This window comes from Bos grunniens, chromosome 18, assembly GCF_055505025.1.
Source record: "Bos grunniens cultivar Pamir isolate PY7600 chromosome 18, Bosgru_T2T1.0, whole genome shotgun sequence".
NCBI lineage: Eukaryota > Metazoa > Chordata > Mammalia > Artiodactyla > Bovidae > Bos > Bos grunniens.
The window spans coordinates 2,628,145-2,649,117 of record NC_141182.1 but is presented as its reverse complement, the minus strand read 5'-3'; the positions used below and the strand labels follow the sequence as shown (position 1 = coordinate 2,649,117).

General features: G+C 44.0%; 1 protein-coding gene across 6 annotated transcripts in view; it reads right to left on the bottom strand.

Annotated features, from left to right (window-relative positions):
- The window catches only part of ZFP1 (ZFP1 zinc finger protein), a 30,741-nt gene extending 14,547 nt beyond the window's left edge, over positions 1-16,194 (bottom strand). For 2 of the 6 annotated variants that reach the window (XM_086349907.1, XM_086349904.1), the window contains exons 1-3: positions 15,161-15,347; positions 8,027-8,105; positions 7,875-7,933 (exon numbers count right to left, since the gene is read on the bottom strand). Coding sequence is in view for 3 of the 6 variants with exons in the window: in XM_086349904.1 (XP_086206030.1) it covers positions 7,875-7,889 (15 nt within the window). In the remaining 3 variants the exon portion in view is untranslated. Of the gene's footprint in view, positions 1-2,848; positions 3,087-7,874; positions 7,934-8,026; positions 8,120-15,160; positions 15,348-16,055 lie in introns of those variants that run through there. The other 4 variants (XM_086349906.1, XM_086349903.1, XM_086349905.1 and 1 more) reach the window with 3 other exon arrangements.
- Between the last annotated feature and the right edge of the window lie 4,779 nt (positions 16,195-20,973).

Here is a 20,973-nt window from a genome sequence, read left to right as displayed (position 1 = left end):
TTGCTGCATCATCTGGCAGCTCTAGTCTTAGAACTTTTTAAAGATTTTTTTTTTAATGTGGACCATCGTTAAAGCCTTTATTGAATTTGTTACAATTGTTTTCTGTGTAATGTTTTGGTTGTTACTGCCACGAGGCATCTGGGATCCCAGCTTCCTGACGAGAGATCGAAGCCCCACCCTCTGCATTGGAAAGCTAAGCCTGAAGCATCAGACCACCAGAGAAGTACCTCTTCTAAGATTTTTAAGGAAGCTCCACACTGATCTTCCTAGTGGCTGTTACCACTGACATGGCCACGGGAAGCCTAGAGAGGGTTCCCTTTTACCCTCTCCCATGCCTGTATTTCTTCTTTGTAGTTTTTGTGAGGAGGACCATTCTGAATGGTGCCAGAGGAGCAGCTCATTGTATTGCTGACTGGCATTTACCCCCAAATTAGCAATGTTACAAATCTTTTCATGTTCTTGGTTTCTTAAACAATGTGAGTAGAATTTAACTCTTGAAACTGGTTTCTTAAGTCTTTCTCTATTTGAAGTCGTTTTCAACTACCGACAGTATTTTTGTGAGGGCACCTGTCATTGAAGGCAGGGCAGACCCAGTACACAGAAGTGCCCATAAGCACCAGTGTAAGAGTTGCTGCTACGAAAAACGGCCAGAAGGCTTCAGAATTTCCTTCAGCCCATTTTGTGGTCTCAGGAAAAGTGAGCCACAGAGAAAGTCTGGTTTGTGACATGGAAATCAGAGTGAACACACCTGACCAAACCACCACCGACTTGAGGCTCACTATGTCCTCCTCGTTACTGTCATCCCTGAATACATTCCAGTCCCGGGAAAACGACCTGTTAGGACCTGTGAGCAGGAGGTGGAACCAGAGGAAGGATGGAGGTGGGAACCCCTGCGAAAGGATCCGTGGAGATGAGGTAACGTTCCAGTTTTATCAGAGGAAAGACAGCTCACCATGATTCCAGTGTCCAAGGACAGCCTTAGCTGTAGAAGGACATTAATGGACAACAGTATGTGGTATCAAGCACAAGAAACAGCCAGCACATCCAATGGGGCGGGGGTGGGGGGGCACTGTTGGTACATCCTCCCAGCTCCCTCAGCAGGACAGACCAGGAAACGGACCAAACACGGATCTGACTGCAGCGAGGAAACAACAGTGATGGCATAGGAGTCCGGACAATATGGAGTCTTCGGCATACTTCTTTTTAACTTAGTAAATATTCTTACAATACAGAATATATGACTTTAAAGATTCTGATAAGTTCAAGACCAACTTGATTAGAACTCCATATATAACTAAATAAATTTCTTCTACCTAAAACTAAAAACAATGTAAAACTATTATATTTCCATGAAAAAAAATTACATGGGAAGGAGAAAATGAAAAAAAAAAAGACCATTCTCGTCCACCCAGGCCTCGGTGACCTGGGTGGTCATACTCCTGGGGACCCAGCAGGCTAGGATCTAAGGGCTGGATACCAGGGGGCTGGGGGCGCTAAAGAGGACTGCCGGGACATGAACCCCTCACTGCATCTACAGCGCCTGGTCCCCTCTGGAGCAGATCACAGCTGACCAAACAGTCAGGCACACCTACACCTACACCCGGGCTGCTACTGCTGCTGCTAAGTCGCTTCAGTCGTGTCCGACTCTTAGCGACCCCATGGACTGCAGCCCACCAGGCTCCTCCGTCCATGGGATTTTCCAGGCAAGAGTACTGGAGTGGGGTGCCATTACACCCGGCCTACTGCATCCCCATAATACTGGACACTCTGGGCTGGAAGCACTTGGAAAGGTCCCCCGTCTCCATTTCTCCTGGTAGGGGGGTTCCCAAGTTCAACTTCTTACAGTCTCTCCTACATAGGAAACAGCCTCAAAACAGGACTTTTCTGGGTCTCAGATGGCTCTTGCCGTCTCAGACCCGGGGGTGCGGGTGGGAGGGTGGTTGTGAGAGGAAAGGGGCGCGGAGGAAGGGCACTCAGGCTCTGCGGCGATTCCTCAGGCGGTCTGCACGCTCCCTGACGACCACGTCAGGCTCAGGAACGCCACGAAGGCTCGGGTTCTGGGCGCCCACCGCGCAGACCGCGGCTGGCAGAAGTGCTGCCTCCCTGTGGCCGTTTCCTGGAACAACACCGCCAAGCCAGGGGCGAACACGCGCTTCCCCCACAGAGGCCTGCCGGATGCTGACGGAACCCGCCCTCGAGAAATACCCTGGGGTAGCTCAGAGAGAGAGGATTCAAAACAGACCGACTTTCAAAAACCAAATACAAACGGTAAATTTTCCTCACGCTTAATGGAAACCATCTATCCGCACCTTGAAACCATCTCTGCCTCCCTAATTCTTAGATTGCCAAGCAAACCTACAACCAACTATCATCAGGCAGCCCTCACCAGCAAATCAGAACAATAAGTGCTGGAGACCCGAAGGGAGAGAAGGGAATCCCCCTCCGCTGCTCCTGGAAATGGAAATTGCGACCAGCCACGATGGAGACAGGTTCCTTTAGAACAAAACCAGCACCTACCACGAGATCCTGCAAACCCTCACCAGGCCCTATATTCAGGGAAATGCATCCTTTGAAACAACACAGGCACCCCATATTTCAGGAAGGCACTCTTTCCTGGTGCCAAGGCGCCAAAGCAGCCATAAAGTCCTTGCACACGGGTAGATACTGGAGCTGTGCTTCACATATGCCTCGGACAACTACTCAGGCATAGAAAAGAACGAAAAAATGCCATTTGAAGCAACGTGGAATCGAGAGATGATCACAGTGTGTCAAGTAAATCAGACAGAGAAAAATGGCACAGGGTATTGTTTACAGGTGGAATCGAAAAATACAATCAACTAAGACTTACCAGCAAACACAGTCCGACTCCCAGTCACACAACAAATGTAAGCTTATCAAACACAAGATGGACCCTGGGGGTCGGGGTCGGGGTGCGGAGATCACTGAGGAAGTTCGGATTCAACAGTACACCGTAGACACAGACACATGGTCAAAAAGAGACCCACAGACACATCAGAGAACAATGAACAAGCACAGACTGGGCAGAACCAGGAAGTGTGCTCAACACTGTCAACAGCTACAGGGGAAGTGAATCCAAAAAGAACAGATGCATGAACATAAAGGAATCTACTTCTTGTTCCACCACAAACAAACACGATAACAGGAATCGAGTAGACTCCAGTGCAAAATACACATTACAGGGACAGGAGGAAATGAAAACAGACACATACCCCATCCCCCTCAGGCCTGGTGACTGGGGCGCAGGCACACCCCTGGAGCCCGCAGCCCGCCTCCGGGGCTGCAGAGGGTGTGCGGGGCAGAAGCCCTCACTGCATCTACAGCGCCTGGTCCCCTCTGGGACATGCCACAGCTGACCAAACTGCCAGGCGCTCCTGCACCCACACCGCACCCCCATTTCCACTCTGGGCTGGAAGCATTTTAACAAGTCCCCATCTCCACTTCTCCTGGTGGGGGGGTTCCCAATTTCAACTTCTTCCTTACAGAATCCACGTATATAGGAAACAGCCTCAACAGCGCAGCTTTCTGGCGGCTGAGATGGCTCTGGCCAGGCGGAGGTGGTGAGGGGGCTTTGTGAGGAAAGGGGCATGGAGGAATGACACCTACGCTCTCTGGTGTTTACTCGGGCAGTGTGCACGCTACTTTACAACTCAGAAACACGACTTTGGCTGGGTTCTGGATGCCCACTTGACTGACCACAGCCCGCAAAAGTGCTTCTGCCTTGTGGCCGTTTCCTGGAACAAATCGTCAAAGCAGGGGCTCTGAACCATGGTGCTGGAGAAGACTCTTGAGAGTCCCTTGGACCACAAGGGGATCCACCCAGTCCATCCTAAAGGAGGTCAGTCCTGAATATTCATTGGAAGGACTGATGCAGAAGCTGAGACTCCAGTACTTTGGTCACCTGATGCGAAGAACTGACTCCTTGGAAAAGACCCTGATGCTGGGAAAGATTGAGGGCGGGAGGAGAAGGGGACGACAGAGGATGAGGTGGTTGGATGGCCTCACTGACTCAACGGACATGAGTTTAAATAAGCTCCAGGAGTTGGTGACGGACAGGGAGGCCTGGCGTGCTGCAGTCCACAGGGTCACACGGAGTCGGACACGACTGAGCAACTGAACTGAACTGAACTGACACGACTGAGTGATTGAATTGAACACGCTCTTCCCAGTCAGAAGCCTGCCTGATTAAGCTAAATGACCCTGCCCTCAACAAATAACCTACGGTAGCTCAGAGAGATAGAATTCAAAACAGGCCTGACTTTCAAAACCCGACTGCAAACGGTAAATTTTCCTCACACTTAGTGGAAACCAATTATCCGCACCTCTAAAAAAACTCCGCCTTCCTAATTCTTAGAGAAATGCCAAGCAAACCTACAACCAACTATCATCAGGCAGCCCTCACCAGCAAATCAGAACAATAAATGCTGGAGACCCGCAGGGAGAGAAGGGAACCCACCTCCACTGCTCCTGGAAATGGAAATCGCGACCAGCCACGATGGAGAACCGTTTGCAGGTTCCTTTAGAACAAAACCAGCACCTACCACGAGATCCTGCAAGCCCTCACCAGGCCCTATATTCAGGGAAATGCATCCTTTGAAACAACACAGGCACCCCACATTTCAGAAAGGCACTCTTTCCCGGCGCCAAGGCACCAAAGCGGCCATAATATCCCAACACAGGGATAAATACTGAAAGTGAAAGTGGTGTCTGACTCTTTGCGACCCCCATAGAATTCCATAGTCCCTGGAATTCTCTAGGCCAGAATACTGGAGTGGGTAGCCTTTCCCTTCTCCAGGGGATCTTCCCAAACCAGGGATCGAACCCAGGTCATCCGCATTGCAGGAGGATTCTTCACCAGCTGAGCCACAAGGGAACCCTCCTCCACTGCCTCTGGGAATGAAAATTGCTGAGACAAGATGCAGAACCTTATGCAGGTTCCTTTAAAACGAAACCCAGACCTACAGTGAGATTGTCCAAGCCTATGTGCATGGGAAACTATACTATGAAATAAGGCACCCCAACATTCAGGAACCCATTATTTACAACAGCCAAGATATGGAAGCAACCGCAACATCTGTGAGCCTTATATACTGAAGTTGCGCTACATATATGCCATGAACAACTACTCAGCCTTAGAAAAGAATGAAATCATGTTACTTGCAACAACATGGTAGATACAGGAGATGATCAGACTACATCAAGTAAATGAGACAAAGACAATTGGCTCAGGGAATTCCTTACAAATGCAATCTGAAAAGACAAATGGCACAGGGAATTCCCTAAAGCCTCAATCTAAAAATAAATACAATGAATTAATTTAGGAAATGCAAAGAGACTCCCAGAGTTAGACAAAAGCTTAGGCCTAAAAAAGGCAAATATACAGTGATTGAAGAGATGACCAAGGAGACTGGGATGAAACCATACACACTGAGACACAGATAGAGTGTCACAGAGAGACACCCGGAGATACATCAAAGAAAAACGAACAAGCATTGGATGGAACAAGGAAGTGTGCTCAACACTCTGTCATGAGCTACGGCGGGAGAATCCAAACGAGATCAGAGACTTAAGTATACTGGAATCCACGAGTGGTCCACACCCAACAGACTACCAGGTGAAGTCAGTCAGAAAGAGAATGACAAATACCATATAAAACTACTTATGTACGGAATCTAAAAAACAGAACAAACTAACCTATCTGCGAAACACAGACAGAATCATGCCCACAGAGAACATACCTGTGGTTGCCAAGCGGCAGGGGTTGCGGGAGAGATGGAGTGAGAGGTTAGGGTCTGCAGATGTAAGCTATTACATACAGATAAACAACGAAGTCCCAAGATATAACACAGGGAACTATATTCAACATCCTATGATAAACCATAATGAGAAAGAATATTTTTTAAAAAGAATGCATATGTATGTATAACTGAATTACTTCACTGTACAGCAGAAAGTAACACAACATTGTACATCAATTATACTTCAGTAAAAAAAAAATTTTTTTTAAGGGCCAAAGACCTTAACAGGTGCTTCACTAAAGAAGATTTACAGATGGTAAGTAAATATGTGTAAAGATACTTAAGATGTCAGAGAATTATCAAATTATACTGCAAAACACCTACGAAAGTGGCCAAAGTTGACAACACTGACAACACCAAATGCTGGCAAGGACGTGAAGCAACACAGACTCTCACTCACTGCTGGTGGGAATGCAAATATTATAGCCACTCTGAAAGACAGTTGAGCAGTTTCTCACAAACTACTCTTGCTGTACAATCTAGCTGTACAATCCAGCTTTAGTTTTCCTTAGCATTTACCCAAATGATTAACTTACATTCATAAAAACACTACACAGACATGTTTATAGCTGCTTAATTCGTAACTGTCAAAACCCGGAGGCAACCAAGATGTCCTTCAATTGCTCAATGGGTAAATAAATAGTGGTACATTCAGACCATGAAATATCACTGGGTGCTAAAAGGAAATAAGCCGTCAAGTCATGAAAAGACATGGAAGAACTTTAAATGCAGATTGTTAATGGAAGTCTGAAAAGGCTACATACTGCCTGATTCCAACTGTATAACATTCTGGAAGAGGAAACCAGTGATATAGGTAATATATATCTTTTTCACTGCCCCTCCAATTCTGCCAGGTGCTCAAGGAAAGGGAGGGAAGGAGGACTAGATGAAGCACAGGGGATTTTGTGAGTAGTGAAACTATTCTCTAACATACAATGATGGTGGATACATGTCATTACACATTTGTCAAAACATACAGAATGCACAACACCAAAAGCAAATCGTAATGTAAACTATTGGAGAAGGCAATGGCACCCCACTCCAATACTTCTGCCTGGAAAATCCCATGGACGGAGGAGCCTGGTGGGCTGCAGTCCATGGGGTCGCCAGTCGGACACGACTGAGTGACTTTACTTTCACTTTTCACTTTCATGCATTGGAGAAGGAAATGGCAACCCACTCCAGTGTTCTTGCCTGGAGAACCTCAGAACGGGGAAGCCTGGTGGGTTGCCGTCTCTGGGGTCGCACAGAGTCGGACACGACTGAAGCGACTTAGCAGCAGCAATGTAAACTATGAACTTTAGTTTTAGTATCAGCATTGGCTCATCAATTTTAACAGCTATACCACATTAATGCAAGATGGTAATAAGAGAAGAAACCATGTGTGCAGAGGGAGGAAAGGAATTCTGTACTTTTCACTCAAATTTTCTGTAAGCTCAAAACTATTCTAAAAAAATGAAGTCTATTCATTAAAAGCAAAACAAAACATATAAACAGAACAGTATAATTAGTATGCCATCTCATGATAATCTGTACTTATACTTGTGTAAATATGTAGAAGTACATTCTGGAATGCTACTCAAGAAAGTAATGACAATGGAACTCGTGTAAGTTAGGGGGAGAATTTAAATACATATCCAGCTCTTTAGTGAGTTTTCTGGCATCAAGTTAATCTCACTGGAAAAATAAAATACACACTGTATTACCCTGAAGAATGCTATATGAATAAACTAGAGATAAAATAATAACCTGTTTTTCTTCCTGGGAATGCTGCTCAAAACACAATCTATATGAATGTTCATAAAACTAATTTATACCTAATACTCGAGAACCAAGGAAATGGTATTCATAATCAATGCAATAATTGCTTAATTAACTTGATTTACTTTTTAACTTTTTTTAAAATACCTGATTAACTTGATTTTACTTTTTGTCTGCTGGTATTGATTATTCTTACTATGTTTTTCTGAATTTTACTCATTTATACCTTTCATTTCATTTTCTAGGTCCTTATATATTTCCTCAAATGCACAGAAAAGTTAGGAATAAACAACTCACCTGGGATTTATTCATTTTCTGCAGCTTTTGGATAAAGACAGAGAACTATGAAGGCAGAACTGGAAGAAAGGAAAACAGAAGGTATTATTATTAAAGGTCTGACTTGCCTCAGAACTTCCAGAATGACTTGTTTATAAATTGTTATACGTCACCTGAGAAAATTCCACCTCATGGGCTAGTCCTTTGGATCATGCTGGCAGAACCCCCCTTCAATCAAACATTATGGAACATCTGAAAAGGTAAGACTAAAACAATTGTTAACTGACAAAACAAACAGCAGAAAACATAACTGGTTAAATTATCAAACAGGGAATTTAAAATTATTATTCATATATTAAAGCTTTGTGGAAAAGATTTACAAAATGAATTAACAAATAGGGAACTTCAGGAGATGGAACCATCAAGAAAAAAAATGGAAATGCTAAAAAAAAATGCAGTAACAGAGTTGAAAGACCATCTTCAATATGCAATGCTATGACAAAGCTGAGAAAATTTTCAGAAAATCTGAAGACAGAAAAATTACCCAAAGAAATTGGGTCCAAAGAAATTACCCAAACTGAGACACAAAGAGGAAGTTTAAAAAAAAAACAACAAGGAATCCAAGGGCTGTAGTGCAATATCAAATGGTCTAACAAAAATGTATTGGAGGGACTTCCCTGGAGGTCCAGTGGCTAAGACTCCACACTCCCAGTACAGGGGGCCCAGGTTCAATCCCTGGTCAGGAAACTAGATCCCACAGGCCACAACTAAAAATAAGATCCCACATGCTGCAATGAAGACTGAAGATCCCATGTGCCCCAACTAAGACCCAGCACAGGTAAACACATAGATAATTATTTTCAAAAAAAATGTATTGCCCAAAATTTGGCAGTCCAGTGGTTAAGCCTCCGCACCTCCAATGCAGGGGGTGCAGGCCTGATTCCCGGTTGGGAAAGTAAGATCCCATGCCCCTCAGAGCAATTAAGCATGCTCAGTCCAATTACTGAGCCCGTACCCACAACTATAGTCTGGGGGCCACAACAAAAGATTCCACGTGACACAATGACAATCCCACGGGCTGCAACTAGGACTCAACACAGCCAGATATATAAATGAATATTTTTAAAAGTAGTATTTGAAGACATATTAACCAAGAATTTTCCAAAAATAGCTAATAGCAAACCTCAGATCCAAGAAACTAGGATAATTTATCCAAAGAGGGTTAAGTATCAAAAAGCAAAACAAAGACACACCTGGACATATCATATTTAAGTCAAAGTTAAAGAGAAATTCTTAAAAGCAGCCAGAAAAAAAACCTGACAGATTCCATATAGACATATTTTCTTTTTTAATTGCTCTTCAGATTGCTTTTTTTAAAAAACAAATTGAAAGTTTGTGGCAACTCAGCACTGTTAGTTAATGGTTAGCACTTTGTAGTAAGAACATTTTTAATTATTTATTCATTTGGCTGCACTGGGTCTTAGTTGCAGCATGCAGCATCTTCAATCTTAGTGGAGACATCAGATCAGATCAGTCTCTCAGTTGTGTCCGACTCTTTGCAACCCCATGAATCGCAGCACGCCAGGCCTCCCTGTCCATCACCAACTCCCAGAGTTCACTCAGACTCACATCCATCGAGTCAGTGATGCCATCCAGCCATCTCACCCTCTGTCATCCCCTTCTCCTCCTGCCCCCAATCCCTCCCAGCATCAGAGTCTTTTCCAACGAGTCAACTCTTCGCATGAGGTGGCCAAAGTACTGGAGTTTCAGCTTTAGCATCATTCCTTCCAAAGAAATCCCAGGGCTGATCTCCTTCAGGATGGACTGGTTGGATCTCCTTGCAGTCCAAGGGACTCTCAAGAGTCTTCTCCAACACCACAGTTCAAAAGCATCAATTCTTTGGCACTCAAGCCTTCTTCACAATCCAACTCTCACATCCATACATGACAACAGGAAAAACCATAGCCTTGACTAGACAGACCTTTGTTGGCAAAGTAATGTCTCTGCTTTTGAATATGCTATCTAGGTTGGTCACGACTTTCCTTCCAAGGAATAAGCGTCTTTTAATTTCATGGCTGCAGTCACCATCCGCACTGATTTTGGAGCCCAGAAAAATAAAGTCTGACACTGTTTCCCCATCTATTTCCCATGAAGTGATGGGACCGGATGCCATGATCTTCGTTTTCTGAATGTTGAGCTTTAAGCCAACTTTTTCACTCTCCACTTTCACTTTCATCAAGAGGCTTTGGAGTTCGTCTTCACTTTCTGCCATAAGGGTGGTGTCATCTGCATATCTGAGGTTACTGATATTTCTCCTGGCAATCTTGATTCCAGCTTGTGTTTCTTCCAGTCCAGCGTTTCTCATGATGTACTCTGCATATAAGTTAAATAAGCAGGGTGACAATATACAGCCTTGACAAACTCCTTTTCCTGTTTGGAACCAGTCTGTTCTTCCATGTCCAGTTCTAACTGTTGCTTCCTGACCTGCATGCAGATTTCTCAAGAGGCAGATCAGGTGGTCTGGTATTCCCATCTCTTTCAGAATTTTCCACAGTTTATTGTGATCCACACAGTCAAAGGCTTTGACATAGTTAATAAAGCAGAAATAGATGTTTTTCTGGAACTCTCTTGCTTTTTTGATGATCCAGCGGATGTTGGCAATTTGATCTCTGGTTCCTCTGCCTTTTCTAAAACCAGCTTGAACATCAGGAAGTTCACGGTTCACATATTGCTGAATAGGATCTCCTAATTGCAGCATACAAACTCTTAGTGGTGGCATGTGGGATCTAGTTCCCCGACCAGGGATTGAACCGAGGCCCCCTGAGTTGGAAGCACAGAATCTTAGCCACTGGACCTTCAGGCAAGTCCCAGTAATAACGCCTTTTTAAATTAAGGTATGTAGAGGACTTCCCTGGTCGTCCAGTGGCTAAAACTCCACGATCTCAAAGCAGGGGGCTTGGATTCGATGCTTGGTTTGGGAACAAGATCCCACATGATGCAACTAAGAGTTCACAGGCTCCAAGCAGAGATCCTGTGTGTGGGCTCAGTCAGGAAGTCGAGTCTGACTCTATGACCCCGTGGACTGGAGCCCACCAGGCTCTTCCATCTATGGAATTTTCCAGGTGAGAATGCCAGAGTGGGTTGCCATTTCCTCCTCCAAGGAATCTTCTTGACCCAGGGATAGAACCCAAGTCTCTTGCATTGGCAGGTAGATTCTTTACCAATGAGCCACCAGGCACGGCCCTGCCACAACTAAAGATTCCACACGCTGCAACTAGGATCAAAGATCTTGCGTGCTGCAACTAAGACCCAGCACAGCCAAATAAATATTTTAAAAGTAAGTAAAGTTATATACATTTTTTTAGGCATAACACTATTGCAGACTTAATAGACTGCAGTATAAAGGTAAACAAATTTGTATGAATTGAGAAAACAAAAAATTCATGTGACTTGCTTTATTGCAGTGATGTGGAACTGAATGCTATTTCGGAGGTTTGCCTGTACAGAGGACTCAACATTAAAAAAAATCACAATTTCTCATCAGAAACGATATAAGCTGGAAGGCAATGTAGTGACATCTTTAAAAAAAGAAAAAACTACCAATCCAGTATTCTATACCCAGCAAATATATCTCACAAAAAAAAAAAAAAAGAAAGTGAAATAAAAACCTTATCAAACAGAAACAGAGAATGCATTACCAGTAGTCCTATACTACAATAAAAAATTTTAAAGACCTTCTTCAGGTAGAAGGGATACCAGACAGAAATGTGGATCTACACAAAGAAATAAAGATCTCTGGGAGTGGTTAAAATGAAGAGAACTATAAAGACATTTTATCTTACTTTTAATCAATCTAAAAGATAATTGTCTAAACCAAAAAGACCAGAAAAGTTTTGTGAACTTATAGGATATGTAAAAGTAAAATATGACATTAATAGCATAAAAGATGAGATGATGAAATTGTTGATGGAAGTATAGTTTTAAGGATCTTACCTTACACACAAAGCAGTGGAATATATTTAAAAGTTCACTGTGATTCACTCAATAAGTTTATTTGAGCCTCCTCCCTCCCTGTTTAGTATGATACGTCCATCTGCATTACACATTAACCAGACTGCCTCAAAGGTAGGAATGCTTACTTGCCATAAAGATCTGTTTTCTTTTGATTCGAGCAATGTAACTTCTTAAAAGAGTAATGTTCTTTCTCAACTCTGTAAGAGGTCATGATGACTTGAGGTTCACTCTGCACATGCTTAGTTGAACTACTGTGTACTTGGTGAACTTTATGTCAGTATGTCATTTTGATAAATGATCCTCTGTCTCAAAAATGGACAAGAGATTGTCATATTGACTGAAGTAGTCAGAAGAGTGTCTAATATCCCTTATATATGTGGAATCTAAAAAGAAATGATACAAATAAACTTACAAAACAGAAAAAGACTCAACAGACTTGGAGAACAAACTTGGTTTGGTTGCTGAGGGGAAGGGATAGGGAGTTTGGGATGGACATGTACACAGTGCTGTGTTTAAAATGGATAACCAACAAGGACCTACTGGATAGCATAGGGAACTCTGCTCAGTGTTATGCAGCAGCCTGGATGGGAGGGGAGTTTGGGGGAGAATGGATACATGTATTTGTATGGCTGAGTCCCTTTGCTGTTCATTTGAAACTATCACAAAATTGTTAATCAGCTATGCTGCTGTTACGTCACTTTAGTCGTGTCCGACTCTGTGCGACCCCATAGACGGCAGCCCACCAGGCTTCCCGTCCCTGGGATTCTCCAGGCAAGAACACTGGAGTGGGTTGCCATTTCCTTCTCCAGTTAATCAGCTATACTCCAATACAAAATAAAAAGTTCAAAAACAAGTATATGACTATTCCTTCAACATCTAATAGGCAGAACAGTTCTCAGAGCTCCTAAGTCTGTCTCTTGGGTTATAATCCTCAGGTTGGCTCAAATAAAATTTTCTTAACTTGACTGTTAATTGAATTTTCACCAACAATAGCTAGATCAAAACAAAAAGAAGAGGGACTCTCCTGGCAGTCCAGTGGTTAAGACTGGACTTAACCAGGGAGCAGGGAGCATGGGTTCAATCCCTGGTTGGGAAACTAAGATCCTGCATGACATGCAGCACAGTGGGGAAAAAAAAAGTAACAGGATAAGAAAAGATTCCTTGCACACATTAATCAAAAGAAAGCTGGATTGATTAATATCAAAGTAGACTGAACAAAAAAAATTACCAGGGATAAAGTGTGACATTACATAATGTCACTGCGATAAATGACAATGATAAATGTATCAAATCACCAGAACACGTAACAATCCTAAATGTTTATGCACAAAAGAACTTCAAAATATAAGAACCCAAAGTTGATAAAACTGAAAGAAAAGATAGGTAAAATCCACAATAGTAGCTCAAGAATTCAGGATTCTTTTCTCAGGTGACAAGACACGTACATAGAAAACCAGTGAAGATGCAGAAAAACAACCACACTACCAACAAACCTGACCCAGTTAGTAGTTACAAAAAACTCTACCACTAACAGTACAATAGTCATTAAAGTACATAAAAAACATCCTCAAGGTATAACATATCCTTGACCATAAAATAAAACAAAACTTTTATTTTTTATTTTTGGCTGTGCTGGGTCTTCTGCTACAAGCAGACTTTCTCTAATTGCAGTGAGTGGGGGCCACTCTTCGTCACAGTGTGCAGGCTTCTCACTGGGGTGGTTTATCTTGTGGCTGAGCATGGACAGTAGCTGCCCCAGGTATGTGGAATCCTCCCAGGACTGAAGCGAGTCCTATGCATTGGCAAGTGGACCACTGGACCTCCAGGGAAATACAAGTCAACAAGGTTTAAAGAACTGAATTATGTAACAAAGTATATTCTTTAACCAAAACAGAATTAAACTAGAATTCAGTAATAGACAAAGATCTAGAAAATCCCCAATGTTTAGAAATTAAACAACAAATTTCTAAACAACTAACAGGTGAAAAAGGAAGTCACAAGGGAAGTTTAAAAAACTGAATGGAAATGAAAAACAAAACATACCAGAATTTAAGGGATGCAGCTAGAGCAGTATTTAGAGGACAGTTACAGCATTAAAATCAATGTCAGTAACAATGGGAGAGACATTACTACAGATGCTACAGACATTAAAAAGTTACTCTTTTGCAATAAAAAAAATAATAACCACTAGCTACACTAATTAAGGAGAAAAAGGAGCAATCTCAAATACACATAAATAAGCAAAGTGGGAAATATCAAATACGAGAGAAAAAAAGATGAAATAATGGGGAAAAGATTCCATCTTCATAGCAATAAATTACTACAGAACAATAATATAAAAACGCAAATATTTATGAAAAAACTTACAAAGTGCTCCTAAGGGGAAAAAAAATGAAAGACTTGAACAAATGGGAAAGCCTATAGTAAGAACCAACATTATAAAGGTGTCCATCCCCCCTAATTAAATGTAACCATCAACTGGATCATAGAAGCACGAACAGATTTTTTAAATATAATTTATTCTAAAGTATCAGTGGGAATCGTCAGCAAAGGTGTATAATCTCAAAATGGTGAAGGTTTTGGGGTGTCCAATAAAGGAAGAGCAGTAAACTCAACCACAGAAAAAATCGTAACGCCTCCACGGTAAAAACTACTGGTGAGCAAAATTAAGAGGCAAAATAAAAAAATGTTTGTCGTTCGTGTGACAGGACCAGCTGGCTGCGCCACCTCGGGTAAGCGCGGGAACGAGCGAAGACGCAGGAGAGGGCGCGCCTCGGGGAGCCCCGGCTGAGGGGCCCGGCGGGGAGGTCGCGGCGTCGCCTTCCGCGCGGCCCGCGCCTCGCCAGGGCGCTCCAGCCGCCCTCCTCGGCGAGGCTGCGGCCGTGGCGCACGCGGCGCCCGCGCGCTCTGAGGCGCGCCCGGCCCCGCCCCGGCCTCGCCCCGCACCGCCCTCCGGGTCACGCGCGCGCCCGCCCGCCGGCTCCCAGAGCGCGGCGGCGCGGCCGGAGACCTCCGCGGCCGGTCGGAGGCGCCCCGCCGGACAAAGAGAGGGAGGCCGGCCCGCCCCGCCGCCCGCCGCCGCGCCGTCCCCGCCCCCGCACGTCTGGCCGGGCGGCCCCGCCGGCCCCGCGCCGGCGACAGCGCCGGGCCGCCGCCGATGCCGCCCCGAGGGTCGCCGCCCCGAGGGGCTCCGAAGTTTGGGCTCCCGCCGCGCGCGGGCACGAGCCCACCCCTCGTCCCCTGCCCCTCGGCCCCCGCGGCCCCGCGGGGCGGCCTGGCAGGCCCCCTCCTACCTGGAGGGGCACAGCCTCCGCTCGTGGCACAGGGCCAGGCTGGGTCACGGTGGGGAGACCGGGGCCCTGTCACCTACTCGCGGCTGCAGGTGGGGGAAGGGCGGCCACCGGCGCGCTCGCAGCAGTGCGCATGCGCACATGCAAGGGGCTGCACGCTGTCCCAGGGTCCTCCGAGGGGTGGTCCGTCAAACTTCGGGACTACATTTCCCATAAGCCCGCAGGGCCACACCGTAGGGACTCTCAGGAAAGTTTTCACCTTGTTCAGCCGATCGGATGAGTGTTGACCATGATAATCCCTTGGCCTGGACCTCATTTCCACCAAAGGGAGTATGAGTTACAATCACCACCTCCCCCAAAATAGGAATCCTGGCTTTTAAAGGTTACACAGGTAATCTATGATCACAGCATTTGAATTAGAAAATATGTATAAAATAGAGCAAATATCACCCATGATCTCACCTTTCAAAGATAACTATATATAACATATTAAGTTACCTTTCTGATACTAAAAATAAATAAAACTGGCCATAAAGGTACCATGTGCTGTCAGTAGGATTCTTTTTTTTTTTTAAGTTTTGGATTTACAGTAAAATTTGAGGAGAAAGTTCCAATGTACCACGTGTGCCCACACATGAATGGCCTCCCCCACTATCAACACCCAGTACCAGAGTGGTATATTTGTTACAATTAAATGTACACTGACAAGACACCCAAAGTCCATAGTTTACATTAGGGTTCACGCTGGGTGTTGAACGTTCTATGGGTTTTGACAAACATACAGTGACATGTATCCACCACCATAGTATCACACAGTAGTTTTACTGCACACAAATTCCCCTGTGCTCCATCTATTCCTCCTTCCCTCCCTCTCCCTAAGTCCCCGAAAGTCACTGACCTTTGTACTGTACCGCTAGGATTATTACCGAGTCCAAGCTGCACGGAAGACCAATAAGTCAACAAATAAGTTGTTGGGGCAAGGAATAGCCACTGAACTGGGAAAGCAAGCAGACCAGGAAGATGATGAACTCATGTCCCAAAGAACCATCTTGCCTACTTTCGGATTCGGGCATCCTTTATACATCCCATAAAAGGGGAGGGAGTGGAGTCAAACAGTTCCTGGTTCCCGGCAGCCTCTGGAGGGGATATGTTAATTTCTTCTTCGTGCAGTTATTCACAGGTGGGCCTGGTCAAGGTGCTTCCAGTGAGCTGAAGAAAGGTATTTTAGCCTAATGCACATGACCTGGGAAGCAGGGTTCCCAGAGATGGGTGATTATGTATAATGTAAGCTTTGAGGCAATATCCCTTTAGTGATTAACTTGTAATAGAATACAAAATTTCTTCCCTATTAACAGTTGTCTTTTTCAGAATGTCATATAGTTAGAATCATTCAGTTTGTAGCCTTTTCAAGTTGGTTTCTTTCACTTGCTGCTGCTGCTGCTGCTAAGTCACTTCAGTTGTGTCCGACTCTGTGTGACCCCATAGACGACAGCCCACCAGGCTCCCCTGTCCCTGGGATTCTCCAGGCAAGAACACTGGAGTGGGTTGCCATTTCCTCCTTCAATGCATGAAAGTGAAAAGTGAAAGTGAAGTCGCTCAGTCGTGTCCGACCCTCAGCGACCCCATGGACTGCAGCCTTCCAGGCTCCTCCGTCCATGGGATTTTCCAGGCAGAAGTACTGGAGTGGGGTGCCATTGCCTTCTCCATTCTTTCACTTAGTAATATGCATTTAAAGTTCCTCCATGTCTTTTCATGGCTTGTCAGCTCATTTCTTTTTAGCACTGAATAATATTTCATTGTCTGCATGTACCACCATTTTATCTACCCATTCAGCAACTGAAAGACATCTTGGCTGCTTCCAAGTTTTGACAATTATAAAAGCTTCTATAAACATCCCTGTGCAGTGTTTTGCATGGAAATAAAATGTTTCTCATTTGTGTAAATGTCAAGGAACACAATGATTAGGTTGTATAGTGAGAATATAGCCTTGTAGAAAACTGCCAGACTGTCTTCCAGACTGGCTATACCATTTTGCATCCCCACCAGCAATGAATGAGAGTTCCTGTTGCTTCACATCCCTGTCAGCTTTTGCTGTTGTCAGTGTTGTGGACTTTGGCCATGCTCATAGGTGTGTAGTAGAGCAACCAGTTTTCAATTAAACAATATACGGTCTCAAAATCTACTGTTATTGAACCAGACCTGGGTCTGTATGCACACACTGAAGCCAGTGTGTGATGCCAGGTTGTGGTAAACAGAAGTGCAGAGTTTATGGCAAGGCTAAGCAAGGTGTAGGGTCAGATACTGCTTCAAAGAATGGAATTCCCTGATGTCTTTCAGGGAAAATTTTTTAAAGACAGGATGGGGCTTCCCTGGTGGTCTAGTGGTTGAGAGTGCACCTGCCAATGCAGGGGACGTGGGTTTGACCCCTGGTTCGGGAAGATCCCATATGCTGTGGAACAACTGTAGCCATGCACCACAGCTACTAAGCCAGGGCTCTAGAGCCTCTAGCCTCAACTACTGAAACCCGAGCGCCTGAGAGCCTGTGCGCCACAACTAGTGAAGCCACCACAATGAGAAGCCCACACGCATTTAGAGAGCAGCCCCCGCCCTCAGCAACTAGAGAAAGCCACACGCAGCAATGAAGACCCCCACAGCCAAAAATATATAAACAAACCAATCTTAAAAAAGCAAAGACAGGGTGAAGGAGAAGGTTGTGGGGTAATCAGCTCATGGACATTTTTATGATTGACTGGTGATGAAGTAATCAGGAGTCTCCCTTGATTGACTCACCAACCTTCTGGTTTCAACCAGTCTGGGGTCTACATGTTTGTGGTCAATATTTAGTTAACTTCTTCTATCTGGTGGAGGTTTCAAGAAGTAGCTCAAGGATATGGTTCACAATATTATCTACAGCCCTTGAGGAGTAACTAAAGGTCCCTGAATTTGTCTAATGGTTAAACAATTACTATTTTGACTTGCTTGACTCTGTTTTTATGTTTGTATTTCTTGGATTAAATTTGCTCCTTGAACCTTGGGGAAGGCCTACAAGACAAAAGTTTTCTTCAAGCAAGAGGCAGGCAGAGGGGACTTCCATGATGATCCAATGTTAGGAATCCACCTTGCAAAACAGGGGATATAGGTTCGATCCATGGTAGGGAACTAAGACCCCACATGCAACCAAGCCTGAGCCCATCTGCTTGCCCCAACGAAAGATCCAGATCAAGACCAAAGACCCCGTATGCTGCAATTAAAAGACCCGATGCAACTAAAGAAATATTTTTAAAATGTTTTCTCTTTACTCAAAATCAAAGAAAAGCAATATGATAACATATGTAATATCATTTTGACCTATCAGTTTGGACAATTTTTAAAAGAGTAAGGATACCCAGGGTTGGAACAACTTGGCGAAAAAAAGTTTTTAATGTGTATTCATTCATTTATTTTATTATTTATTTTTGGCTGTGATGGTTCTTCGTTGCTACACATGGGCTTTCTCTAGTTGCGGTGAGCCAGGTCCTCACCGAGGTGGCTTCTCTTGTTATAGAGCGCCGGCTCTAGGCTTACGGGCTCAGTAGTTGTGGCTCACAGGCTCCACAGCAAAGGCTTAATAGTTGCGGCTCACAGGCTTAGTTACTGCGCCACGGCATGCGGGATCCTCCCAGACCAGGGATTGAACTGGTGTCCCTTGCACTAAAGGCAGATTCTTAACCACTGGACCACCAGGGAAGCCCCGAAAAAAAATTTTTTATGCGATTCTGGTAGGACTATAATACATAAAATCTTTCTGAAGGCCTTATTGTATCAAAAGTTAAAATTTTTAAATTATAGATTTTAATCTTGTACTACGATGTATATACATGAATGTTCTCACATTGCAGCCTATATCTGCTACAAAACACTGGAAAAATCTAAAAATCTTTCAGTAGATGTAATTAAAATAATCATAATATGTAAATGGAATTTGGGGAGACATTGAAAATGATAATGCATACTAACTCCATTCGGCTTCTCTGGTAGCTCAGTGGTGAAGAATCCACCTGCCAATGCAGGAAACTTGGGTTCAATCTCTGGGTCGGGAAGATCCCCTGGAGAAGGAAATGGCAGCCTACTCCAGTATGCTTGCCTGGGAAGTCATATTGACAGAGGAGTCTGGCAGTCTACAGTCTATGGGGTTGCAAAGAGTTGGACAGGGCTGAGCAATTGAGCACACACACATGCTAACTCCATGGGGGAGGTGTCTAATGCATTCAGAAATGAAAACTGCAGATCACACAGATTATGTAGAGTGTGAGCCTATTTTTGTAAAAAATTATACATATTTTAAAAAGACTAAATACTTAAATGTATAAAAAGAATAAATACACACTCTTCCCCCAATGAGTTAAATTCCACACACATGAGTTAAATTCCCGACTGCCTTATGCAACAACGTAGAGTACTGTGTGTGGGGTTGTTTCTGAAGACCTTGCACATTATTCTTTATTAATTTCCTCTTAAGAATAAAGGGAAAGTGTGGAGGAGTAAAAAAAAACATACTGCAAATTTTAATTTAAACGTTGCCTTTAATTTTTTTGACCTTCCACTAAGGTTTCACACTTTCTCAGTCAACTACCCACCGTGTCCCAGTGGCTGTTGCATCTTCCCAGCATGTTGGAGCATCAACTTCCTTTCCAACAAGCATCGGCACCTCGCAGTAACTACATGCTTGGACGGCGCTGTTATCGGATGCAAAAAGACTTTGTTACGATAGTGACTGTTGAGAGTGGAGCAAATATTCCAAAGCACATAAATAAAGTGTGGTTTGTTCCTGCATGCATGCGCGCTGAGTCGCTTCAGTCGTGTCCTACTCTTTGGTGACCCTGTGGACCAGAGCCCACCAGGCTCCTCTGCTCCGTCTATGGGTTTGTTCCTAGATACTGGCAAAAAAAAATTTATTTTTGTTCATTTGATCAAATGACATTCCCATGGGGCACGGATCCTAGATCATCCAATTTTATCAAACAACTTGTGTACTCTGTTACATTAAGATTCATTGGTCTTTCTTGCACTTTGAATGGATCCTTTATCTCAAATCCATGATTTTGTCATATCATACCCTGGTCACTTGAAAAATACTGGCTTACTGAGTCCTAAAGATCTTTAAAATGTTGATACATTTTACTGCATAGTATCAAATGACCATAATAATATCACCACTGGTCTCAACAGAAAAGCTTTCATAAGTTTTGGGAAGCAGAATCAGGTTTTTGCCAACATTCAAATTTTCACTTGAAAGATAATTTTACCATTGAGGAACAACTTGTAGTCACTTGTTTTTCTTGAAATGACAGCTCACTTCATTCATTTTTGAGAAAATGTCTGCCAAACACCCAGCCTTCGATTGACTGTAAGCCATTCAAGTAAAAATATTTCATGAGAAAAGCAGCTAGTTCAACTCATGACTCAAACAAGAGCACAAGTGGTTTTCCTGGAGACAACATTGCATCTCTGTGTGCAGCAGAAGTATTATACTCTGTATGTACTTCCTGTTTCATCGGACAGAATATTAAAAAGGCGAGCGCTGAAAGGTTGAGACAAGCACAATTAATCATTCTTACTGCTCCACTGAAGTCATTCTTTAGTGAAACTGGCGCTTCTTTCCTGTAATTGTGTGAGAGTGCAGACAGCAGGGACCACCAGGAACTTCCCTCGTGGTCTGGTGATTAGGACTCTGTGCTTCCACCGCACGGGGCATGGGTTCCACCCCTGGTCTGGGAACTGTGACCCTGCATGCCTCAGCACGGCCCGAAAACACTAAAAGAAGGCAGTGACTGCCA